This window comes from Falco rusticolus, chromosome 1, assembly GCF_015220075.1.
Source record: "Falco rusticolus isolate bFalRus1 chromosome 1, bFalRus1.pri, whole genome shotgun sequence".
Lineage (NCBI taxonomy): Eukaryota > Metazoa > Chordata > Aves > Falconiformes > Falconidae > Falco > Falco rusticolus.
The window spans coordinates 63,898,332-63,921,509 of record NC_051187.1 but is presented as its reverse complement, the minus strand read 5'-3'; the positions used below and the strand labels follow the sequence as shown (position 1 = coordinate 63,921,509).

Below are 23,178 nucleotides of genomic sequence, written 5' to 3'. Positions count from 1 at the left end.
TGCCCAAAAGTTACTGGCAGTTAATTATACCAGTGTAATTAAAATTAATAGTTCTTCCAGCTGCTTTTTCCAGTGTGCACGCTGGTACTACGTTATAGAAGTACTTTGCCAGTTTAACTTCTTCACATACTTGAAAGGAGCAAAAAGTTTCCAGGAAAACACTCCTCCAGCAGCAAATCAGAGTGTATGTTTGGGACTGCACTATCTTAACTAGCCAGTTAAAAACTCACACTTTAACTCTGACATTTCTATCAATCAAAATTCGTGATTCGTGGTCAGATACTTCTCTTACTATCTTTGCATACTCCATGCCTGACATTAATGCTGTTTGCAAGGAAAGTTAAAGGTAATTTCATATTTTTAGTTAGTTTTAATAGAAAATTATGAAAAGGACATTTTCTAAACATACTTTTTTTTTTTTTTTTTTTTTTTTTTTTGTTACAAGATGTGAGCCAGGTAGTTTTAAAGTGTGAATCTTTTGTAGTAATGGCAGGAACTTCTCACCTTTTTACTTTTACTTGTAAAGCCTGATCATTTCACTGTGTAGCTCCAGCTTTACAGTGACAAATCAAGCCCTGAATAAGCTGAGTATTTGTCAAACCAAAATCAAAAGTTGCAATGTATAATACTACAGTAATAACAGAGTTCGTGAGCTTTTGGGTTTTGTTTGTGTTTTTTTTTTTGTCCTTTCCTAGGAGCCATTTTTATCATTGAGAGCTTGGATTATGAAAGTTCTCATGAATACTACTTGACAGTGGAAGCCACAGATGGAGGCACACCTTCATTAAGTGATGTTGTAACAGTGAATATTAATGTAACAGATATCAATGACAATACTCCAGTGTTTAGCCAAGACACTTACACTGCAGTGATCAGTGAAGATGCTATGCTTGAACAATCGGTCATTACAGTATGTATTGTTTTTTTCGTTTGAAATACTGTGTCATGACAATCATGCTTTCAGTCTTGAAGGAATAAATATTGGTTTGAAGATGGACATAAATTAATTCATAAGTTTGCCACTGAATGAACTGAAAATTTATTTTGAAAAAGTTTCAGAACCAGAGACTTGAGATGCTATAGGAAAGCAGTTGATATTTTGTGATATATTTGCATTCTTCTCATGAGAACATGGCTTAATTTTCAGAAGAAATTCAGGAAATTAAGTGTTGTTGCTATATTCTATTTGGGTGACATTTCTTCTGAGAACTGAAATGTGTTAGACTAAAACAGCTGTGCTCATCTTCAGGATGAGTTTATCTGAAAGGTGATAGAGCTTATTTTGACCTTTTTTAAATGAGACTGTAATGTCCCTTAGGTTATGGCAGATGATGCCGATGGACCTTCAAACAACCGCATTCACTATGCAATTATAGATGGCAATCAGGGAAATCCTTTTACAATTGACCCTACCAGGGGTGAAATAAAAGTGACTAAACTTCTAGACAGAGAAAAGGTAAGGTTTTGATGCTTTGTGAGCAGTTGGGGTTAATTTAGCTATATGTAATTGATGACCACCATTTTTTTATTATATTTGTAATTACCATTTCATGTTCCAGAATTAATATAGCTATAATAAAGTGAAAGCATCTATTTATGTCAGTGCTTTTGCGGGGGCAGGGAGGAAGTGAAAGGATTAAATATATGAAGGCAAGCTTTACTGGGGATTTGCGCTAAAATATTTCTTCCTTAAAACAAAAGCTGAGTTTGTTACTTTTTGCTCCTTGGTGAATGTTTGAAAATTTTTATTATCATTATTATTTCTTCTTAGATTTCAGGATATACTTTGACAGTTCAAGCTTCAGATAATGGAAACCCACCTAGACTTAACACAACCACAGTTAATATCGATGTTTCTGATGTAAATGACAATCCTCCAGTATTCTCAAAAGGAAACTATAGTGTTATCATCCAGGTAAATACAGATAGTGAACTAGTCAAATTAATAATATTGGAGTGTTAATTTATGACTTGAAAAGCTCTGCAAAATGTGATAAATGCTTCAATTTTATTTCTCTATATTTTTAATTATTTAAGGCTGTCAGCGAGACTGGCTTAACCTAGTAAGTGTTAAGGGTTACAAAATTCATATTGTGCAGTCTGTTTAGGAACTTATGATGCAAGTTGAGCATGTTCTTTCTTCATGTACTTCATGTGTGGACATGTGTATATTGCATTGACATTTATACATTGCATTTATGTTTATAATATTCTTAGTATCATACAGGTAGGTTAAAATACATAATTTTGCTATTTATTTTTAAGCTTAGAGTTATTAGAAAAAGATACAAATTTACAAAAATATTACAAATACTTATAAACAAAAGGAGGGACAAAGATAATCTGCATCATTTTTTGGGTGCAGGGGGGAACATTGCTGTGAAAGATGAGAAAAAGACTGAGCTACTCAATGCTTTCTTTGCCTCAGCCTTTAATAGCAAGACCGTTACCTTCAGGGTACTCAGCACCCTGAGCTGAAAGACAGGGATGAGGAGGAGTGGGATGAAGTCCCTGCAGTCCAGAAGGAAAAGTTAGTGACCTGCTTCTCCACTTAGACATGCACAGGTCTATGGGGCTGGATGGGATCTACCTGAGGGTACTGAGGGAGCTGGCAGAAGAGCTCGCCAAGCTACTCTCTATCATTTATCAACAGTCCTGGCAAACAGAGGAGGTCCCAGAAGACTGGAGGTTAGCCAGTGTGATGCCCATCTAGAAGAACGGCAGGTAGGAGGATCTGGGAAACTACAGGCCTGTCAGCCTGACCTCGGTGCATGGAAGGTTGTGGAGCAGATCAGCCTTAGTACCATCTCATGGCATGTGCAAGACACCTGGGGGATCAGTCCCAGCCAGCATGGTGTTATGAAAGGCAGGTCCTGCCTGACAGACCTGATCTCCTTCTACAAGGTGACCTGCCTAGCAGATGAGGGAAAGGCTGTGGACGTTGTCTAACTGCACCTTAGTAAAACCTTTGACACTGTCTCCCACAGCATTCTCCTGGAGAAACTGGCTGCTCATGGCATGGATGGGTGTACTCTGTGCTGGGTTAAAAGCTGGCTGGATGGCTGAGCCCAAAGAGTTGTGGTGACTGCAGTTACATCCAGCTGGCAGCCAGACACAAGAGGTGTTCCCCAGGGCTGAGTACTGGGGCCAGTCCTGTTTAGTATCTTTATTAATGATCTGGATGAGGGGATGGAGTGTGCCCTCAGTAAGTCTGCAGGGGGGGACTGTATTGCTCTCTACAACTGCCTGAAAGGAGGTTGTAGGCAGGTGGGGGTAGGTCTCTTCTCCCAGATAACAAGCAACAGGACAAGAGGAAACAGCTTCAAGTCATGCCAGGGGAGGTTCAGATTGGACGTTAGGAGGAATTTCTTCACTGAAATGGTTGTCGAGTGTTGGAACGGGCTGCCCAGGGAGGTGGTAGAATCACCATCCCTGAAGATATTTTAAAAATGCATAGATATGGTACTTAGGGACATGGTTTCGTGATGGACTTGGCAGTCCTGGGTTAATGGTTGGCCTTGATGATCCTGAAGGTCTTTTCCAACCTAAATGATTCAATGACTCTAAGGTACTCTAGGTACCTATTACTGTGAAGCAAATTTTGCGCACTGTGGCACATTAAGTCAAGTCTTAATTCCCATTGGCCTCCTCTGGGATCAGAAGCAGTTGGAACAGGAGTAGTTTTTCATGTTGCTATACACCAATCCTTTGACTAGTTTTGCACCTTAGGATGGTGGTGGTGGGCCAGATTTTCAAATGACTGGCATGTACTTTTCTGATTCGGAAAACTCTGCTAAAGCAAAGATAGCAGAGGCAGCATCTCTACCTCTTGTCTTCCTGAATCCAGTAGAGAATAAATGGAACAAAGGAATTGCATTAAGACCTTCATAAGAGTAATGTAAGTGAGCTCAGTCCCTTGGGTTCTTTTGCTATTGCCTGTGCCTGTCCTTGTACAATAGATAAGTGGGGTTAAAAAAAGACCTCATATTTTATAGTTCATTCATATCAGCCTGTCCCAGTATGAGGGTGCCAGAGAAAAAGCTGGAGGAGTTGCCCAAGAATGCTGGTGTGCATTTCCTGATTTATTGGAGATGGACATATTTGGACATAGTTGGAAATGTGCTTAGCTATTATGAAAATCAAATTACTTTAGATATTAAAATGTAAATATTTGTACTACTTTAAAATGATGATCTGTGTCTGTTTTGCTGAAGACTGTAGGGGAGAAGCTTCAGCTGCAATATCTGATAATTAGCTTGACTTACTCTTGCAAGAACAAAGAGTATGCTTGTTAGGAGTTATTGCAATTGCAAAAGGTTAGCATTTTGTTACTGTACTTCACAATAATGTTTTACTTTTTTTGCATTTAAAATAGGTGTGTATATATATATAAAATCTGGTCAATACAGTATAGCACAAGTATTCTGGGAGAGGTGTTGTTAAATAAGTTTGTGTGTATGATAAAGCAAAGTATGTGAAGTGCCTGTGAAACCTCAGGCATCTACATGATGCAAACCTGAAGGGACTTTATGATGCAAATTTTAAAACCTGTTTTTTGTATTTTAACTGAATTGTGGCTGTAGCAGCCACAACTGTAGTCAGAACACTAATTAGGGACACAAGGGGTCAAATGCAGGAGTGTGTTTTTCTAGTCCTCCCAGCAAAGGCATTGGATTATTATTAACAGGTGTTTTAGCTAAATTTGAAATCTTTGATGACTTGGTAGTTAATCTACAGTAATCTTAATTCAGACCAGAAGTGGGAAATGTAAAGTTTTAAGGCTGAGCTACTTTTAAAAATACAAGACAAAGTTTAAAAACCAAACTTTAAAAATGTGCTCTTTCTCCTTTGACTGTTTTCGTTGTTATTCTCAGAGGGTAGTATTTTTCTTTAAACAGTATTGTCATTCTGATGTCTCTTATACTGATTAACTGGTTTGACAGTAATTTGATAATTTTTTTTCTGTTATGAAAAAGAAATCAATGTCAGGCTATATCTTAATTATAGCAAAACCAATGTAATTGTATTGTGTGTTTATAGGAAAATAAGCCTATTGGATTTAGTGTGCTACAGCTAGTGGTGACAGACAAGGATTCTTCTCACAATGGCCCTCCTTTTCTCTTCACCATCCTGAGTGGAAATGAAGAGAACACTTTTCAGATTAACCAGCAGGGAGTACTGACAACAACTGCTGCACTGAATCGCAAAGTGAGGGATCACTATTTACTTCAGATTAAGGTATGATATTCTGCTTCTAGCTGTTTTACATTATAAGTATTTAGTTAACTTTTCCCACTAATATCCAGTCCACCACTTTTTCCTGCCTACCCCTTGTCTTTCTATTACAAGATCCTGACATGCCAAGTAGTCATTTGAGGCATGTCCCTTGATGTAACACCTTCAGAGACAAAGTCTGTTGGTTTAAATGGAAATCTACACAGGTGTAACAGTTAAGCTTAATTAAATTCACAGTAAGGGTAAGGTGTAAGTGAAGTGTTAACTGGGTGAGTGGTCTTGATAAGCCCTTTCATGTGGATGCTGGAAAAGCCAGGAGACAGGTTCCTTGAGCCACCTACTCCTGGCTGCAGACTTCTTGCACTGTCTCTGACTCCTGAAGCTGTAGGCCTTGCTACACTGATACGATGGACACAGGGTTGTTGGAAGTTGCACGTCATGGCAGTACTGAAACATTTTTCTATAGTGCCACATTCTTTTTCCAATGACAGTTGAAAACGTAGTTTCTTAAGTTTTGAAAACCAGGTCAGTGGACCTCTGCCGATAGCATTGAAACTTGCAGCACAGTACTTGGAGATCTTAGAATCTTGCAGTGGAAAACACAGCAAAAAACTCAGAAATGACCCTGAAATGCTGTAACATATGCCTGCATTTACCATTGTTGTGCAAAAAGACCAGACCATGTCCAAAAATCCCAGTTGCATTAACACAGCTAAGTTCTCTAATATACTTTTTGTAACCTAATATAAGAAAAGTTCAAACCATTTTTTTAATCTTATGCAATCCTTTTTAATTCAGTTATAAATTAAGCAGTTGTGAATAGGCGACTTGAAATTGGTAAGCTAAAAATAGCTGGTCTTAATTCTTAAACTTCATTTCCAGATTCGTGTGTTAAGAAAAATTCATACCTTTATTTTTACATGAGGAATTTCTTTCAATCTCTAAATTATTCTCATACATAATATTACAAACAATTTCTGAATAAGCATGCACTTGCAGAGTTTTAGGACAGTACTGCCTTCATCAGTGTATGCTGAATTCTGTCCACATTGGGATAGTAATCATGACGTATTTACACAAAGTCTATTTCTTTTCTTTGGGGAAGGAAAAAAAAATCCCACAGTACTGCCATTTGCTGTCTGAGTTACTAAAAGGTGTTATCAGGGGCTATTAGTATAAGAACCAGCATAGACAAAGGTTCCATTTAAATGTAGTTTAGTTTAGGGTTTAAGCACTGAGATTAAAAAGGAGGCAGAGGTATATCATTGCTCTGTTAGCCATTTTTTTTCTCAATAGTGATGTGCTAATTAGTGGTGGAACCAGTTTAGCCTTCAAGGTACCTAAAGGATGGTTCTGTTGGCCTTCCTAGACTGCATGAGTCTGAAACAGCAGTAGAGCTGGGCTTTGTCACACTTGCCTAATAGGCTTTCCAGGTTCTATGCCAATTGTCCAAAGTCGCATTTTGTTTAGAGAAGAGCCAGGAATGTTTTTCCCATATGTGCGATCAGTGTAATACAAGATTCATGTGATTTATTTTATATTTTCTCTAAGCAGTAACTATATTTCTATTTATTTTGCTTCTAAAACTTATTCCTATGAATGCATGCACAGGCAGTTATGCCTGTTCTATGCAGACTGCTACACTGTCTTAGTTGCACTTTATGATTTAACTGCACCTTTGGCCCTTCCTAATGTGCCTGCCTTTTCTGAAGTACGAAGTGCCTGTCTTAACACCTTCCTCTGGGTGGAATCACACCATTCTTTCATTTCCAAGCCACTTCCTAGGCTGCAGGATGCTTGTAAACAGCCTGTCAGTACTTCAGCTACTTTCTCTTTAGCATAGCACTTGAAAAGTGCCTTTTTTCTAGAGAATGAATAAGGGGTATTTTAATGGCATGTGTTAGCTAAACAAGTGTCTTAAAACAAATGTACTCATTTTGAACAAAGGCTTCTCAGAGACTGTAAATCATTGAAGCAGACTACACGAATGCGCATTTTTTTGTATGCTGTGCTACCCAATCTCAGTTATCTTAGACCTGTCTAATCCCTTGATTTACAAGTTCCCTGCCTGGATTCTGGAAATATGTCACTGTCTTTTAATTGTCATTTGTCATCTTACACTATGATAGCTTTTTTTAAGTAGACACAGTGCTATGATTTGCTATTATCTTCTCCTCTAGTGAGTCACTATACGTGAGTATGAAGGCATCTAAGACTAAAACTAGCATTTCCATTTCACAAGACTTCAGTTCCAGGTTTACACATAAGAACAGAGATATGACTTCTGTGGGAAAATATTCTTTCCCTGTTCATTTAAAGACAGATTTTTGAAAGGCTGTAGCATCTTCTCAAGTTTACACTATCTTGAATTTCTGCACTTTCATCTTGCAGTTCACAAGTTAATGGCTGTGTATGATCTCTCGGTACTTGTTTTTGTTTTTTAACTGACCTTCACTGGTGTGCTTTTCAGTATTGACAGCTTTCACCTTAGCTGCTTTCTGAGTGGATTGCTGAAGCAGAGGTGGTCTTACATTACAGGCATACTTTAAATGAAAGAAAAAAAAAAAACCAACCACCAAAAACTCAGAAACAACCCCTCCCATACACACTACCACTAAAAAACTTTACTTAAAATGAGCCTTTCTTTTTCTTTACTTTTGTGGTTTTAATGGAAATAAGGATTTGGATTTTTTTTTTCTTCCCAACAACCCTAACACGCACATGCCACTCACGTTTGCTTTCCTTCTCTCCAAAGGAAATAATTATCCATTAACAAATGTCTCACAACATGAGTGTGTGAAATCTTCAGCTATGAGTCATACAATCCTTTGTGCCACACTCTGAAGTCTTTAGTTTAAAACCACAGCAGATTTTTAAATATCTGCACTACCGAGAAATCATTTCTCCTGGGGCTTGGCTTTTCTTCTTGGTGTCCATTTGTTATAATTTTGCTTGCCTGTTTGTTTTGAGCTCTTTCTTGTGCCCCTTGCGCATTTCTCCTGTAGCTGAACTGCCTGCCTTGCCTTGTTTCCAGGCAGAAATCTAGGCAAAACAAAACTTGGCCAACTTGAGTGTGCGCGCTCTCTCGTTATTTCTGTTTGGGTAACTAGAGGGCAGGTTTCTTGCCATGTCTGTCTTTGGGAGTTAACGGATGACGACATGTAGTGCTATGAAACATGTGGTACCTTTTAAAAATGCTACGATTATGTGCACATCCACAGATAACCTTGTGCCTGGAGTTCTTCCTTTTCTGCTTAAATTGGTAAGATCTTCAAAGTGTAGTCATTGCAAAATTATTGTTAAATCCTGAACAATGCAGGATATCTTCTGCCCTCTGAGCCTTGTGTATCCTCCTCTGTCCCTTGACATCCCTCCAATTCTTCTTTGCCCATTTCTTCAGTCACACTTTCAGTAACTGGGAAATAGCTCTGGGAAAAAGGTAGATGGGAAATAAAAGCTGAGAAATAAAAAGAAAGAAAGGGAACCCAAGGGAATGCTCTTTACTCCATTTTCTGTTCTTTTTTTGGTCCTCTCTTCATATGACGACAGTGTATGTTTTTGTCAGAAAGAGCTGGAGGACAGGGGGTGTTTTGTTTAAAAAGAATTTAAAAATTAATTGGACTGATTCTGTTCAAGATACTTACTCTAATTGTTGGAAGCAAGTAGCACTACTGGGTTTGGTTGTTTTTTTTCCCTCTCCGTGATCACAAGTAATGGACAACATCATTAATTGTAACTTTCTACATCTATTATTCTCCTTTTGAAGTACCGTTTGGCATACTGCATTTAGATTGTCTTCAAAGCCACCTCCTAGTAACTGTGGTGAAGCATATTGTAAATTTCTAATGCATGACTCACTTCAAGTTTGTGTTTCCATGCTTGAAATAAAAAAGCTTCAAGCACCATCTGCTGTCTGAAATCAGCTACTGTGCATCTCCTCTGTATTTGCTAGCGGTGTTAGTAGCTTCCTGGCATTTCCAGCTATTAGGAGCACTGTTAGCTTTTTAACCTTGGCAGAAGTGAAAACGTGTTTGTGTGTGCCTGCTTATATGAGCTTTTTGAATTTTCAGTATTAGTTTTTTGTGTTGGGAACTGTGGTATGAAATTTACATAAAGCATTTTCCTGTAGGAACTTTTTTTTTTTGGTGGAAAAACACATCTCTACTGTACACAGTACAAATATCTACAGTAGAAGTTAAAGCAAAAGAAGATAAAGCAAAAATCTAACCCTGTTCTCACCTTCCTTTAGGTGTCAGATAATGGAAAACCACCGTTGTCAACTTTGACTTACATTGATATTAGAGTTATTGAGGAAAGCATTTATTCTCCAGCAATTCTGCCTCTAGAAATCTTTATCACAGCCTTTGGGGAAGAATATTCAGGTGGTGTCATTGGAAAAATTCATGCAACTGATCAAGATGTTTATGATACCTTGACATACAGTCTGGACCCCAAAATGGAATCTTTGTTCTCTGTTTCCAGTACTGGTGGCAAACTGATAGCACATAAAAGGTTAGATGTAGGACAGTACCTCCTAAATGTCACTGTGACAGATGGAAAATTTACAACTGCAGCTGATATTACTGTACACATCAGACAAATCACACAAGATTTACTAAATCACAGCATTGCAATACGCTTTGCAAACCTTGCCCCTGAAGAATTCATCGGTGATTACTGGCGCAATTTCCAGAGAGCATTAAGAAACATCTTGGGCGTGAGGAGAAATGATATCCAGATTGTTAGTTTACAGCCTTCTGATCCTCCTTCAAATCTTGATGTCCTCCTGAATATTGAGAAGTCTGGTAGCTCTCAGCACCCAATGAGAATTTTGCTCCACAAGATAAACTCTTCTGTGCCTGACCTAGAGGAGATTTTAGGTGTCCGGATAATTGATGTTTTTCATAAGCTTTGCGCAGGCCTAGATTGTCCTTTGAAATTTTGTGAAGAAAAAGTAACAGTGGATGAGAGTATCATGTCAACCCACAGCACAGCCAGGTTGAGTTTTGTCACTCCCCGTCATCACAGAACAGCAGTTTGTCTTTGTAAAGGTAAGAAAAGCAATAAGGAAAACTGTAGCCTTGAATAGATTTTTGCTGGGTTTGAACAGTTATAATCAACATGGGAAAATTTATATTACAGGACAAGGTTAAGAATGTCCTGTAACTGTCACTGCATCATTTGCCTAATTTTATTCAGAGTAAGAAGTAATTATTGTCTTGTTACCTCATTTTAAGAGTTTACATGGTATAAGTTTATGGGAGGGGATTTTTTTTTCCATTAGTTACACCTTCATTTTCCATTTTATGAAAGACTTTCCTTTTTTTGTTGCCTGTTCTAAATTGCCAGCCATTTTCAGTTTTGTATGCATGCAGGTAAGTTCTTGAAAAGTACATGAATACTTCCTGGTTTCTGCTTAGAGGAATAGCCCACACAGCTTCCAAACTTGGCTGGGAATGACAGAGTGAACTGGGAATTGGATATCCATTAAGATACCTATAAGTATACAGATTTATAACAGAAGATTAATCTGAGAAAATCAACATCGCTTCTCAAAATCATGACTTAATATTGCTGGGTGAACTTGCACATCTTAAGTAAATATTTAAAGCCCATTCCCTTTCCGTGTCAAATACAGAACACTCTTCTGCTCTCCCCAACCCACTCTGTCCATGTTTAATATCTACATGTTGGTTTTTTATGGTATATGATAGTAATGGTAAACCTTACCACTTTAATTGCTTGAGTAACGAAGATAGCTGTGAACATCAGTCACTGTATATGCCATTTGTCTAGACTGTGTTTATTTATGCCACTCGTGTCCCGTAACTGTTACTACTTCACTTCCTTGTCTTGATAGTTGGGGCATGTAGTGATAGGGCAAGGAGTAATGCTTTAAACTGAAAGAGGTTAGGTTTAGGTTAGATATAAGGAAGAAATTCTTTCCTGTGAGGGTGGTGAGGCACTGGAACAGGTTGCCCAGAGCAGCTGTGGATGCCCCATCCCTGGCAGTGTTCCAGGCCAGGCTGGATGGGGCTTTGAGCAACCTGGTCCAGTGGAAGGTGAACCCTGCCCATGGCAGGGGGGTTGGAACTAGATGATCTTTAAGGTCCCTTCGAACCCAGACCATTCTATGATTCTACTAATTTAGACTTGTTCCCTGTTTTATGAAATATTTCTAGAAAAAATGGTCATAGATTGTTTGATTCTGTGATAATTAAGAATATCATTTGGGTTACTTTCAGCTATTGTACTTTAGTGTCCCCTTTCACAAAATGCCATTGCCACCAACAGAAGAGAAATAACGTGTTTTGTTTTACAGAAGGGAAATGCCCCTTGGTGAATAGTGTGTGTGAAGGAAACCCATGCCCTGAAGGTTCTGAATGTTTAGGAGATCCAAAAGAAGGAAAATACATCTGTGTTTGTCAAGATGGCAGATCTGGACAGTGCCCTGGTAAGAACTTAACTCTTAAAAATCTCTGTGTAAAACCATATTATTTTCCAAATATTAAGATGATTCCAGTCCTGTGTTTACACATTTTATGCTTTTCTGTATTCCTAAGCATCGGCTGGCTCTGCAGTGACATTTACTGGGAGCAGCTATGTGAAGTACCGTCTCATGGAAAATGAGAACAAAGAGGAAATGAAGCTGACAATGAGACTTAAAACTTACTCTGCCCATGCAGTTGTTATGTATGCTCGAGGAACAGACTACAGTATCTTGGAGGTATATTAAAATCTCCCTAGTGCATATCTTGTCCTCTTTTTTTCTTACCATCTTCTTACTATTTTTTGTGCCACATTAAAAGACTGAATCATTACATCTTGTAGAACTGTTATAATTGAGAATTGTCTTCAAAGTAGAGTGTGTTATACAAACTTGTACAGGGTTTTTTTAAATGTATAAAAGAGAAATAAAACAAAAAAGCCCACTCTGAATTAGTCTATTTAAAATAATAACTTTAAATGCATGTGCTTATGATACTCATTAAGGCTATATGGAAAAAGTCACTTAAAGTACAAGGTGAAAGGTCTTGAAGTATTGTGTGATCATTTGATGATGATCTGTGACTTCTTTACTAGAGGAAGAAATGTACAAAGTATACACTTTAATGAGAAGAACCATACAGAATTAATCACAATCACTGTGACTGTTTGAAATACAACGTTATTAAACTGCCTTTTATGGAAGTTATGGAACTGCCTACCATCTTCCTGTCTCTCCAGCAGACATAAACTTTATAGGCATCAGTATTTTATACTCTCTAAGTGTGCTAACCATTTGTTGATGTTGTGGTTTTCCTCTATAGATTCACCATGGAAGGCTGCAGTATAAATTTGATTGTGGCAGCGGACCTGGGATTGTCTCCATTCAGAGCATTCAGATTAACGATGGCCAGTGGCATTCAGTATCTCTAGAAGTGGATGGAAATTATGCACGACTTGTTCTGGATAGGGTACATACTGCATCTGGTACTGCTCCTGGTACACTTAGGACACTAAACCTGGATAATCATGTGTTTTTTGGTGGCCATATTCGGCAGCAAGGTACAAGAAATGGTAGAAGCCCTCAGGTTAGCAATGGTTTCAGAGGCTGTATGGATTCTGTTGTACTTAATGGACAAGAGCTTCCCCTAAACAGTAAGCCGCGAAATTATGCACACATGGAAGAATCGGTAGATGTGACTTCTGGATGCTTACTGACTACCACAGAAGGTTGTGCAAGCAGCCCGTGCCAGAATGGAGGCATCTGCAACGCACTGTCAAATGGAGGTAAGCTGTGTTATATTCTTCTGCTGTTGGTTTTCAGAACTGCTTTTCTACTTCCCTGCCTTGAAGGAAAAAACTTTATGAATAATTCTTGCTTCCCCAGAGAGCTGTGGAAAGGCTGGTTGTTGAGCAGGTAGAAAAGCTGTGTCTGCCTGTGTTCTAGACTCAGTTCCTTGGGGTATGAAGTAGACAAAGTCCATCAGACAATGTGGGGATTTAATCTTCAGTGTGAATACCTGAGGTCCATCCTCTTAACTGTCCGCTTTAGAGTCTTCCTTAAAAATTCTGAAATCGTTATGACAAGCTTGAGTTTCATGAGAGAAGTGGAACTTACTCTTCAATTATATTCAAGAAAAAACTTACTGTTAGATTTACCTTCATCTTCAATAAAAATATTTCAATTTCTTCCATTCCCCTCTCTCTTCAAACAGGTAGGTGGGTAGGGAGGATTTTATCTTGAATCCAGTGAAGCCATGTGTATCTTTCAAAAAGACTGTATTTAATTTCAGGTTACTACTGCAAGTGTACACCTTTGTTTATGGGAACGCACTGCGATGTAAGTGTCAACCCGTGTGCTTCCAATCCCTGTCTTTATGGTGGTACTTGCATCCCAGTCAGTGATGATTTTATCTGTCAGTGCCGGGGACAATACACAGGCCAAAGGTATGTTTATATGTTTATTGTACCAATGAACCCCTTAGAGAATAGGCTATAAATGTAACACTTTTTCTGTTTTCTGTTTTAATCTGTTTCCTGCTTAAAGCTCAGACTTTGAAACCCACTGGATTTAATTGAAGTTAATGCCAGCCCCTGTGTTACAGCCCTGAATCCCACACTATATACTCATTTGCAGTAAGGTAATGGTTTGTTCATGCTTGCCCGCCCCACCCTTTTTTTTTTCCTGTTTTTTTTTTTTCTTTACAGGTGCCAGCTAGGTCCATATTGCAAAGACAATCCTTGTAAAAACAGTGGCAAGTGTATTGACAGTTTGGACGGACCTGTTTGTGAGTGTGAAGCAGGCTTTCGTGGAGAAAGGTAGGTAGTGTTCCACATATATTGAATTTTTAACAGTATTATTTAACATTTAACAGTTCAAACTCATTGCAATCTGGAATGGTGATGAAATAGCGAATCACCTGGTACCGTACAGTACTGTATATTAAATATATCTAGAATTGTTGAGAACAAGGAGACTAAACAAAGTCCACTGATGTAAACTAACCATCATTTCTCTGCTCTGTTTCTGGTAGGTGCCTGACTGATGTCGATGAATGCATAGAAAACCCATGTCTTAATGGTGCTCTTTGTGAGAATACTTATGGTTCATATCACTGCAATTGTAGCCGTGGATTTGGAGGAAAACACTGCACAGACATCGTTCTTAACAAATATGTTTCAACATCTTGGAACATTAGCTTAGCTGAAGTGATTGGGATTATTGTTTTCATCGCAGGAATATTCATGTTAGTAGTGATTTTTGTTGTTTGCCGCAAAGTGATTAGTAGAAAGAAGAAGCGCCATCCAGAACCTGAAGACAAGCAACTAGGAGCCACAACAGCTTTCTTGCAAAGACCTTATTTTGATGCAAAATTGAATAAGAACATCTATTCTGACATCCCGCCACAGGTTCCTGTTCGTCCCATTTCATACACTCCAAGCATTCCAAGTGACTCCAGGAACAATCTTGACAGGAATTCTTTTGAGGGGTCTGCTATCCCTGAGCACCCAGAGTTTAGTACTTTTAATCCAGATTCTGTACATGGTCACCGGAAAGCTGTAGCTGTTTGTAGTGTAGCACCAAATTTGCCACCTCCACCTCCCTCCAACTCTCCTTCGGACAGCGATTCAATACAGAAACCCAGCTGGGATTTTGACTATGACAGTAAGAAATGTTCTTATTTTATTATTTTTCTGTTAAAGGTGTGTGCTAGTACAATTTCAAGTACAAAGTCTCTGTTTATGCCTGTTAGGGCACAAAAGGCATTATGATTTCACTGGGGTTTGCATCTGATTGGCCTTCATGCTCTGTTAAGTTTTGTATGAATGTGTAGATTTCAACCTTAAATTTTATTGACTCCTTAATCTAGAATCTATTAATCGTCTCACTTCAAACTTTTTCTTTCAGCTAAAGTAGTAGATCTTGATCCCTGCCTTTCAAAAAAGCCTCTGGATGAAAAAAGCTCCCATCCTTACAGCGCTAGAGAAAGCATGTCTGAGGTCCAATCTCTCAGCTCCTTCCAGTCTGAATCATGTGATGATAATGGTATGTAAAATAAAATCATTCTGTACTGCTGCTTGCATTCATTTGTTCTGTCTTTGCATCTATATCTTTTAATATCAATAGGATTTACATATATGGATATATGTTAAATAGTTTAATATATATCTATATTTGCTTATGTTAAATCCCAGATATGTTAACTTTTTAGGAGTATTTTGCCTATCATATACCTTGTGTTAATTTACCTTAAAATTATATGTAATCATTATTCTGTTAGAATATTAACAGTGAAAATGCAAGACAAGTTGTTCAGAGCCTTGTGTTTAAAAGGTTTTAAAAGCGTGTTCAAATGTGAGAAACTCTTCTAGGGAATTTACAAAATGGCCTCTGCACGAATATAATTTTGACTTTGACATTCAGCTCTCAGTAAAAACCTTGCTGGTGTTACAGTTTCATTTGTTTCCTTCTCTTTTTCTTGCTGCGACCTCAGCTCCCATATGGATCAGATCAGTTCTGAGTGAGAGCAGAGTTTAAGGGACTGCTTGTAAGTTTGATTACTTTAGTAATGAAGGAAGCTGCACAAAAAGGAATTTTGTTTTAGTAAGAGAGTATATTTGGCTTTCACCATGATTAAAATGAATGCATAGAAAAATTTCATTCATTAAAAAAGCCAATATAAAAAAAATATTTTGATCACAACTCTGGTCCATCAAAATATAATCAGCATATGTATTTGTGGGGTTTATTATTATCAATTGGAAGTCTTTTACTTTTCCATTGTGATGACAGATGCTTTTACAGTAGATATGAATGCATCTATGTGTTCAGAAACATTTTAGGCTGATTGGACAAAGCCATAGTTGTCTTGTTACTTAATTCACTAAGTTAAGGCATTTTGACTCTTTATTCCAATTTCTGCTTTTGTCTCTGGTAAAAAGAATTTGAAATTCCTTTAGCTTAGGAATAAAGAACATTCTGCTTCTCAGCGAAGTAGAGCGATTTGTTCTTAAAAGCATGAAAAGAAACATCTGTGTTAATGATTGGTGAAAGTAAAATAGTATGCTTACAGTACTCATCATTTTATCAGTAGATCTGATATCAGCTTTTTTACTGTGGTATTAAGTGTTGTGCAGTACGTTTTGTTCTCCCCTCCTCTCCATCCCATGTATTTAATATATTCTTACTCACATTTCTTGTCATGTATTGATTACTCATTAATACATCATTTTAAGAGAAATAGCTGTAGCATCATAGATATTGTTCCTTCCTTTCTTTCTGGTAGATTCTGAATTTATTAGTTTGAAATTTAACCCCTAAGCCATGCAAAAAAATTGCATGTGCTTACTTCATCCTACCCTGTAAGAGTAAATACTTCTTTTGCCTTCCAAAAATATCTTGGGAAAAAGAAGACAAAAAAATCATTCATTTTAGTTGTTTTTAAATAAGAACATCACAACCTGAATTTGGTATTCCTGCTGCGGTACTACTGGTTGCACACAGCTTAAGTAGGTCAGCCGTGGAAGTTTTCAGTAGGTACTTTTCATATTCTGGCATTTTAGTTCATTTCAGTGAAAATTTCTTTCATTGACGGTGAAAAAAAATGCAGTTGGCAGTCTAGAAGGGGAAGCCTAGTGCAATACTCCTTAATTCACCCAACACAAGCCTTTAGAAAAGGCTAGTTTATTGGTAACTAGATGAAATATTATGCAAATGGTGTGTTTAGGCAACATTTCAGAAATTCAAACACAACCAAAGCAGCTTTGTGCTCCTGCAGATTTTGCTTCAGGAGTAGTTACAAGTACTTCTCCATGTTTATCAAGGATAAAATTTAGGTTTAGAAATGTATTATATGAAACTGCTTTCTAGACAGAGTAAATGTATATGTACACTAATAGTCTTGTTCCATAAAATAGTAATAAATTGCAATTTCACAATGTTTTTTTGTATATCTGTATGCTGTTTAAAGTGATACTAACTATAGGTTTGTTTTCATTTGCTCCTTTTATACCTTTTACAAGCTTCCATAGTGACTGTAATACACCTTGTCAATGCTGTCGTTGACTCGGTGGAAAAAGAAGGTATATACATATTTTCATATTTATTTACTGCTTTGGCAGAATAATGCACATTTGTCTTCTAGTAATGTAGCCCTAGCAGATGGGAGTTATAAAATTTTACTTGGACTTTCTGATAAGTTTTAACAAAGAATATATTTGTGTTGTATATCTGTTCATATTTTCATGTGTGTGCTGTAGATACCCTGTGGACAGGTCTCAAAGTGTGATTTCTTCTAAAAAAAAAAAAAAATTGGCATAAAAAGATCTTGGTGCTTATTCTTTTCTGAAAATACTCATACTAAAGCTCCCAACAGAGCTGAGACAGTATCAAAGGCAATTACATACACTACTGTAGATGAAAAAGGAGCAGCCCCTGCTTCCTTTTCTTCGCCCACCCACATCAATTGGCACCTTGTCCAGCTGAGCAGAATGGGAGTGGTCTGATACTAGAACTCACTTCTGGCCTTCACATCAACCTGTCTCTTTAGCAGGAAAAAATGGTTCTAGTATGCAGTTAAGATATATAGGCATACACATCCCCATCAATTTAAGTAGTCACTTACTACCCAGCCTTACATCAGTGTCTAAAAGGTATGTTTGGGTGTATATATGTACACACACCTATATTTGTGTGTGTGTGTGTGTGTAGCATGTATTTGGAAGTTAGAGAGAGTCAAAGTAGACATTTTCAGTGGAATTGTATTTCTTTTCTGCTAACACTTAAGAACTGACCAGACTGGAAAACACAAACTCTTTACAAAATAATAGTAGTAATAAAGGTGCCAGTGAGTCTATACAAATGCTAACTGTTGTTTTATATGACCTAAAAGTCCTTAAAGTTCCAGTAATACAGTAATATGGAAGTAATTCACTCCATGACTGTGAGTCTGCAGACGTTACTTCTGAAATAACATCCACAGTGTATGTTTCCTATTTCTTAATACAGACTAGGAAACCCTACTTTTTTATTAAACCCCACTGAAAGCCATTTTAAGAACATAAAATTAATTATGGTAGCTAAAGTTTCTCTTTAGTTTATTTGAAGTACATCCTGTCTAATGTATGCAGACACACAAAAAGTAGACAAATGCAAAGACTTCTAATTACATGAAAGTATTTAATTAATGTGTACCTATAACTATAGTCCAAGTACTCTATGCACAGTATTTATGAAAGGGAGAATTATAAGACTAAAAGAGGCAAAATCTATCAAGGGAAATATTTAATTATTCAGATTTTGTCTTGAGATCTTAATAGGCAGAAACCAAAAATTATGGATGTAGTTCTTAAGTCAAGGTTGACAGTATTGCTTGGTGGTTTAGTATCACTGTAAGTTAAATACAAATATGTTATGCATTGTAGAATATTTATAGATTAAAGATGTCCTGTTCAGCTACCTTTTAATGCTTGGAAGTTTCTACTCTTAATAAGCATTCCTTCTTTCAGAGCATCTTAGGTAACGAGTTCTGCTTTTGAGCACCCTCAGGAGGGTGCCAGTTCGAGCAGCAGAGATCCTTGCTCAGGACTTCAGCAAGGTCAAGTTCTGGGACAGATGGTCTTTTTCTTTAGTCACCCCAAGTGGTTCTGTCCAGCCGGTTCCCTGGAAGCATGAATTGTAGCTAGTCTCATCCTAGGACAGCTGTAGGCCTGTGTTCTCTGCGCTGCTCCTCAAGGAAGGTTGTAGCTCCATGCAAATCAACAACGCTGAGTGCACAAGCAATTACAGCTCCAGTCTAGCAGATTGCCACCTAGAAAGACAGGCACATCAGGTTCTAGTTTGTGTTTCTGTATTTTGCCTCAGAAGAAGAGGACAGGACCAAGATCTCCCTGTTCCTTGCTCTAAATCATGAGGCCACAGTCTGCCTATTGGCTTTAGTTTTGTACCCAGTTTATAAAAATGAAGAATGGCATCTTCAAACTAGACTAGTGATCAGAACTTTCTGGAGATGAGGCCAGAGATGTTTTAAGAGTCTCAGGCTGATAGTGCCTTTAGTGTGGACAGTATTTTTCTTGTCTGGGCTAGGCAAGCTTAAAAATTAAAAAAAAAAAAAAAAAAAAAGTAGAGGACACCCTCCCAAGAGACAGCTTCTGTCCCTCCAGTCTTCCAAGAACAGATAAAAGTATCAGTTTTTAGGAGAGGATTCTGCTGTTAGGATAGGCATCGCCCATCCTTACAGACCTGATAAGGGATTATAGATTAATGAAGAAAGAAAGGTTTAATATTTGTCAGATAACATAGGACAGTTCTTTGCTGAGCATGAGTTGTTGGCATAGCTGTACAAAGGGAGGCAGGTCTCCCAGTGCGTGGAAGCTGGATACTAAAGGGCAAATTCGCATTTTTGCATGAAATACTTTAAAGTATAAGTCCTAGTAGATGCAGCCCTGTATCGAAAAACAAGGGGGGATGCAAGGAAAGAAAAAAATCAGACCCAGTCTTGTTGCCCTTTGTTGCAGAAGTCCTAAATCTACTGATACTAGGATTTCAGCAAACTACAGACTGCAGATTTTGCCACTACACAGCCATGTCCCAGGTGGGCTGTACTTTAACTCAGTAGCTATTCTACAGTTCAAATCTAACAAAGGAGGAGCCCAGGAGAAAAAAAAAAAAAAAAAAACCAAACAAAAACCAACTTTAGTACTGCTAAGTAAACTGGACAAAAGCAGCACAAACATCATAGTGACAGTCATTGTTTGTCTTCACATTGGTTCTACTATTTGATTCCTAACTACAGATATTTTCTCCTTTTTCTTCTCATTCTGCCACCTAAAGAATCTTTTGCTGTTCCTGACCTCAGCAATTCAAGAGGTGACTTCTGCATGCAGTTCATTGATGTTCACCAAAATATTTCAGTTAATACTTGGTTTTAACACAGACTTACTATCAGTTGCTTGCTGTGCATTTGTCTGCAGTGTTTACTCTTTACTAGCTTTACAGCTTATTGCAATTCTGTACCATTTTCCTTTTTGGTATTCAGATTAAAAAAACAATTATTTTTCAATGAGATTAAGCTTACATCTAGTTTTCAGCAGATGAATACAAACTTATTCAAGGGGAGTTTGCAAGAGAGGATCAAGTTCGGTCATTTATGCATGATTAAGCTTGATTTTCTTGTTTTGTTCTTGTATTTGAATGCGGAATGTCTTTACTAATAGTAAAAGATTATCAGAGGTGTGGCAGTTATATAGAGCTAACAGCATTTTGTGAAATTAACTTTACAATTCAGTTAAGGGGTAAAGTTGTTTTAAGTGGTCTGGATACTTTACCAATTAGAAATAATGTTTTTTATGTAAGAAAAACATGGTTTATATATGCTAATATATTCTTAAGATAAACAGGCAGCTGTTACCACCCTTATTTAGGTGGTATATTACTCAACAACAATTGATTAAGAATTTAGCTGCACCAGGAAGCTGTTGGTTCTTTGCTATCCAGTGAACAATTCTATGCCATTATGTATTGTGACAGCACATTCAGTAGGTGACCTACAGCTCTTCCTATGTTAGGTGAGATGTCTGAGAAAATGTAGAAGTTCAAGTGTGATTGGTGCATTACCTAATGCATGACATAATGTAAGGTTGTGTTGTGTTGAATGTTTTCTGTGGAACTGGGGCAAACTGCTCTCTAATTAACAAGTAGTGTCCTAATCGCAGTGATTGCATTGTCTTAATACATGTATTGACTTCTCAATTCAGACTGACTTGAAGACAAGGTACTAATACTACTTTCTTTCAAAAACAATAACTTTTCAGGTTATCACTGGGATACATCAGACTGGATGCCAAGTGTTCAGTTGCCAGGTATCCAAGAGTATCCAAATTACGAAGTGGTTGAGGAGTCAGCTCCCCTCTACACAGATCCAAACGCCATCGATACAGACTATTACCCTGGCGGTTATGACATAGAGAGTGATTTTCCACCTCCACCTGATGACTTTCCTGCACCTGATGAGCTTCCACCATTACCACCAGAATACAGCGACCAGTTTGAGTCAATACAGCCACCCAGAGACATGCCAGCCATAGGTAGCTTGGGTTCTTCTACAAGAAGCAGGCAGAGATTTAATCTTAATCAGTACCTTCCCCATCACTATCCTGCAGACATGTCAGAACCTCAGACCACAGCCAGTGGTGTCAACGGCAGTTACAGAGAACCTTACGCTCCTTACACATTAGGGTACAATAGAGACTTTGAAGCACCCGCTGTAGACAACACGTCCATGTCTGTGTATGCTTCCACAGCTTCATGCTCTGATGTGTCAGCGTGCTGTGAGATGGAATCTGAAGTCATGATGAGTGACTATGAGAGTGGAGACGATGGTCACTTTGAAGATGTGAAAATTCCTCCACTTGATTCCCAGCAACATACAGAAGTCTGACACACTCAACAAAAGTGCCTGGACTCTAACAAACTTTATCAATCCTAGAACAACTTTCAAGATCTCTTTTATTTTTATTTTTTTTTCCCAGCCACAGTGAATGCTTTTGTTTCAGTGAGCTAAACTGGCATGGCGGCCTTGGATCATGCAGTTCATTTCACTACATCAGCCTGTTTCCATTTCCTGACCTACTGTAATCGGACAGAATTCCATTGGCTGTGCCATTTCTGAATATCTTTTTTGTACTTACATTGTCTATGTTAAAATAAATCACATACCACTTCTCCATGTTAGCATGATGCATATATTTATATAGTTCTAATGCAATTAATTTTGTCCTACTTTTTTGTAAATTTTATGTACAGTTTTGATTTTAATAGTTTTAACTAGATTTTGTAGATATTTTGTGGATTTGTTTTCCACTGAAACTAGCCGTGTTAGTGTGCCATTAAAAAACTAGCACCCTGACATATTATAATCAAGGCGTCACTGTATGTATTCTCCCAAAAACTAAGGTATGACATTTCATCACAAAAAAATCAACATACTCACACAATTCCAATTGTACATAGGTTAGGTCTGATATTTTTCTGGGTCAGCTACGTGGAAATGTCTTAAAAGGGTTGCTGAATTTTAGAACTGTAAACATTTTTTCCCTTCTTGGAAGGCGTGTTGGGGACCCTCTACATACCAGTTTAGAACCAAAACCCACCATGACACAGTTTTTATAGTGTCTGTATATTTGTGATCCAATGGTCTTGTAAAGGTTTTTACTGAAAATTACCATTAGCCAGTCTTTCTTACTGACAATAAATTATTAATAAAATACTTTAGCTTTGCTCTGTGTATCTCTGTTATATAATATACAATTGACAAAGCATTCGGTGCAGCGTTTTTAAGTCTGTATGTGTTTTGTACTGTGTTAAGTTACTTGCTCCAAGCAACACATTTTCCTCTCCTCCGAACTCGAACTGCAGCGATGTTAGAGATGCTCACTAGATGGCAGTGTGTGTCTGCTTAATGGTGTTTTAAAAAGTAATCGGGCCAGTATGAATAAAGATTGATGGGTATCAAACTTCAGTAGCCTTCTCGGTAGTTTGCATTTTTTCTTTAAACGCACAGTATCAGCTATGTAAATTACTGAGGGTTTGGTGTGGGGTTTTTTTTTTCCCTGAAGTCCCAAAAATACGTACAGGAAAAAAAAAAAAAAAGAAAAAGTTCTTTGAAGCAGTTTCTTCCTTTTTTAATCACCTAAATAGTTATTTTCATGGGTAGTTGTCTCTTGACTGCACACTTGCATGCCGAAATTTGTGCCAATTTCTGAGTTTTGGTAAATACGGATTTCCTAGCGCATTAGTAAATTTCTGATATAGCCTGGAATTCTTTTAGCTCAGCCTCTTTATTTATTTTTTTTTTCCTACTGTCTCATAGAATTCTGTAGCCTGGAAAGGTAAAATACTAAAATCTGTCAGGCTTGAGAGCCAAGCCTAGCCTTCCACCATCTGGGGGAAAGCTACTG

At 37.7% G+C, this 23,178-nt stretch overlaps 1 protein-coding gene across 6 annotated transcripts in view; it reads left to right on the top strand.

The window, feature by feature from the left end:
- The window catches only part of FAT1 (FAT atypical cadherin 1), a 112,143-nt gene extending 89,404 nt beyond the window's left edge, over positions 1-22,739 (top strand). For 4 of the 6 annotated variants that reach the window (XM_037381786.1, XM_037381778.1, XM_037381812.1 and 1 more), the window contains 15 exons: positions 696-910; positions 1,319-1,456; positions 1,772-1,915; positions 5,041-5,238; positions 9,485-10,286; positions 11,558-11,689; positions 11,799-11,962; positions 12,546-13,008; positions 13,515-13,668; positions 13,930-14,040; positions 14,256-14,887; positions 15,131-15,268; positions 17,245-17,304; positions 20,054-20,089; positions 21,034-22,739. In XM_037381786.1, the coding sequence (XP_037237683.1) occupies positions 696-910; positions 1,319-1,456; positions 1,772-1,915; positions 5,041-5,238; positions 9,485-10,286; positions 11,558-11,689; positions 11,799-11,962; positions 12,546-13,008; positions 13,515-13,668; positions 13,930-14,040; positions 14,256-14,887; positions 15,131-15,268; positions 17,245-17,304; positions 20,054-20,089; positions 21,034-21,659 (4,013 nt within the window). In that variant the 3' untranslated portion in view covers positions 21,660-22,739. The other 2 variants (XM_037381795.1, XM_037381804.1) reach the window with 2 other exon arrangements.
- Positions 22,740-23,178: the final 439 nt, after the last annotated feature.